At 34.6% G+C, this 3349-nt stretch overlaps 1 protein-coding gene across 1 annotated transcript; it reads right to left on the bottom strand.

Moving 5' to 3' along the window:
• Window positions 1-838: 838 nt before the first annotated feature.
• LOC119067047 lies at window positions 839-2890 on the bottom strand. Its single transcript, XM_037169791.1, has 3 exons — window positions 2764-2890; window positions 1811-2471; window positions 839-1564 (listed from the first exon to the last, which is right to left on the bottom strand). Exons 1-3 carry the CDS (start codon window positions 2764-2766, stop codon window positions 960-962), a joined length of 1269 nt encoding a protein of 422 aa, XP_037025686.1. The 5' UTR covers window positions 2767-2890; the 3' UTR covers window positions 839-959.
• Window positions 2891-3349: the final 459 nt, after the last annotated feature.

The raw sequence follows: 3349 nt of genomic DNA, 5'->3' as shown, positions 1-3349 counted from the left end.
ATAAATACACAAACACACACTACAACGAGAAGTTCGAAAATATTTGAAAATTTTCAGTTGAAAATTAGTTCCGATATTTACGAATTTTCTTGATCTAAATTTTCATGAATTTTTGTTTTAAAAAAATTCATGAAAATTCATCAGTGGCACACACGCAACATTCAAAAAATGGAGAAATATTAAAAATACAAATGTACACACAAATAAATACACAAACACACACTACAACGAGAAGTTCGAAAATATTTGAAAATTTTCAGTTGAAAATTAGTTCCGATATTTACGAATTTTCTTGATCTAAATTTTCATGAATTTTTGTTTTAAAAAAATTCATGAAAATTCATCAGTGGCACACACGCAACATTCAAAAAATGGAGAAATATTAAAAATACAAATGTACACACAAATAAATACACAAACACACACTACAACGAGAAGTTCGAAAATATTTGAAAATTTTCAGTTGAAAATTAGTTCCGATATTTACGAATTTTCTTGATCTAAATTTTCATGAATTTTTGTTTTAAAAAAATTCATGAAAATTCATCAGTGGCACACACGCAACATTCAAAAAATGGAGAAATATTAAAAATACAAATGTACACACAAATAAATACACAAACACACACTACAACGAGAAGTTCGAAAATATTTGAAAATTTTCAGTTGAAAATTAGTTCCGATATTTACGAATTTTCTTGATCTAAATTTTCATGAATTTTTGTTTTAAAAAAATTCATGAAAATTCATCAGTGGCACACACGCAACATTCAAAAATGGAGAAATATTAAAAATTTAGATTCAATTTCTGAATTGTCCAGCCAAATTTTAAAAGCTAAAATGATTTTTTGTCAGTTGACTTTGTATTTTCAAGCCAACAATGGGCTAATAGATTCACTACTTCAATAGCGCTGTGTGCGTCTGAATTTTAAAATTAAAAACGAAGAGCAAAATAGTTATCACACGGTGGCTTGGTTCCAATGCGCCGATTGCACCTCCTCTTGGGCTTCGCAGTTGAAGCATTCGGCAAAATCAATCTGGATAAGAGCAATCCTTCCTTTTGATTTTCGGACTTCTTGAGTGTCTTTCTCGAACGTTGCTGCCTGACTTCGTTTCGTGTATGTGTGCTTAAGGAATTCGGGCATAATATTCATAAAGTAGCTTTGTAGATCACTCAATTTTCCCGGTATTACGTATTTTTGGAACCGATTTGTTTCGTCATTTTTCCGCCACTGCGTCCACTTCGCTTGACTTTTCAATCTGACTCCTGAACGTTTGACGATGTCTTCAATTAATTTTCGAATCTGAGAGTCGGAACACACCGAACAGGAACGTAGCCAGCAGTTTTTCTTCGGTTTGTCGCAAATGAGCAAACGTTCAAGTTCAGGACCATTTTGGGGAAACTCTGGCAAATAACGATTCAGTGCTTGACAACACATAATGAAATTTGAGTGGTGAATACAAAAACAGGTTTCAAGCGGCGTTTGGTTAACCAATTTTACGTGATTTGGTCGGAGTTCGGTGAATTTTGTCAATTTTAAAGGTACTTCCATCGTATCATCACCTATAATAAATCGAAAGACAAAGCAAAATCAGCTTACAAATTTGAGAAGTCGATGGAAGAATATCTAAAGTCAAAAATCATCTATACGTGGGAACATTGTAATGGTATGAAAACCATGAACATAGCACTGGTAAGGTGTGCCATGAATCATTTACGAAATATTTGTTGGCTTACGAATCGTTAAATATGTTGTAAATTTTTCGGGGACATTGGTTTTGTATGTGGAAAGAAGATATGAGGTCTTACCGTTTTGAAAATGTCGTACAAACATATCATAGACATCACTCAGCTTGTACATCAGATAACGAATTTGCTTTTCTTCCTTGACACCAGTCTTCGGATCAACAAATTTCCGGCAATCTCGCATGTTGGGTGACATTCGGCTAACGTCATCCCTCTCGTAGAATGATATTACTGAATCGGTTATGCCAGAGCTAAGCGCTCTTGTGGGTCGCGTCTTGACTCCGCTTACTCGTCTTGCAATGTCGCTTTGATCATTCTCATCGAATGTCAGCAGAAGTTTTGAAACTGCCTCTTTCTTCTTACCGCTCGTTGACGGTAGTGCTCGTTTTAACTTTGCAACGGCCTTGTGCAGAGCACTCGTCGTTTTGTACCCAGCTTCCGATTGACCTTCCGATAAATTCGATGCATTCGACGATGTACCAGTTTTCTCAACCGGCAAACCTTTTTTTCGTTGTCGATATTCAGCAACCTTCTTTCGCATGTAAGTTCGATTTACTCGTTTCACCTTCTCACGTTCGGCTTTCGGAAGCTTGTCCAATCCAATTTTCAGCCTATCGCGTCTCGCCTTCTCACTAGCAGCCTTTTTTTGTTTGAACGATTCGTATTCACCGTTTGCCTTCAATTTTTCGACATATTTTTTTCTTCTTTCTGCGTTCGTCAAAGGCTGCAATGGAACAAACGCGATCAATTTTTTGTATTGTCAATTTTACTAAGAAATTTGGCTTGGTCCGTTCACAAATACTGTAATTGAGGAAAAGCTTGACGTGCACACTATTTTCAATATTTGTTACGGAATTTACCAGCAAATTTTTCGTTTATATGTTCAATCCGTTCAAACGGTTTCTAACCTCAATTTGTTATGTTACCGAAATTGAAGAGGAAAATCGCGAGATATTCGTTATCTAGCGTTGAATTTGTAGAACATAAATTTGTTTTATTATTATAAGTGTACTCACCATTTTCACCGATTGTTTTATTTGCTATTTTTATTATTTTTAACGGCTTAAACAACGTCGGTCAACTATTTGATTTAGATTTTGCTGGTCGAATTGTCAAATGTCAGAAAATCTAGTATGAATCTATGACGATGTTCGTAGTACGTTGACATATGACTGAATGTAATAACGCGGCAAATTTAAAGTGTGTTCCACATCTAGGCGAAATGTGCCATGTGAAAAATGTCGAAAGTTGGAAATGGGTGGGTAAATTGGGATTTTGGAGATATTTCTTGAATGGTGGCAGATAGAGAATTACTTTCTTCGTCAAATTTTCGAATTTCGTCAAATTTTCGATTTTCGTCAAATTTCAAATTTCGTCAAATTTCAAATTTCGTCAAATTTTCGATTTTCGTCAAATTTTCGATTTTCGTCAAATTTTCGATTTTCGTCAAATTTTCGATTTTCGTCAAATTTTCGATTTTCGTCAAATTTTCGATTTTCGTCAAATTTTCGAATTTCGTCAAATTTTCGAATTTCGTCAAATTTTCGAATTTCGTCGAATTTTCCAATTTCGTCGAATTTTCCAATTTCGTCAAATTTTCCA

Source organism: Bradysia coprophila, assembly GCF_014529535.1.
Source record: "Bradysia coprophila strain Holo2 chromosome X unlocalized genomic scaffold, BU_Bcop_v1 contig_117, whole genome shotgun sequence".
NCBI classification, from domain to species: domain Eukaryota; kingdom Metazoa; phylum Arthropoda; class Insecta; order Diptera; family Sciaridae; genus Bradysia; species Bradysia coprophila.
The sequence above is the reverse complement of the archived record's forward strand: the minus strand, read 5'-3'. Positions and strand labels throughout refer to the sequence as shown.

Bases quoted from the DNA above. Each gene is read 5' to 3' on its own strand.
- LOC119067047 (XM_037169791.1), bottom strand. The intron at 1,565-1,810 runs GTAAGACCTCAT...GATTTATTATAG, and splicing joins TGTACGACATTTTCAAAACG to GTGATGATACGATGGAAGTA.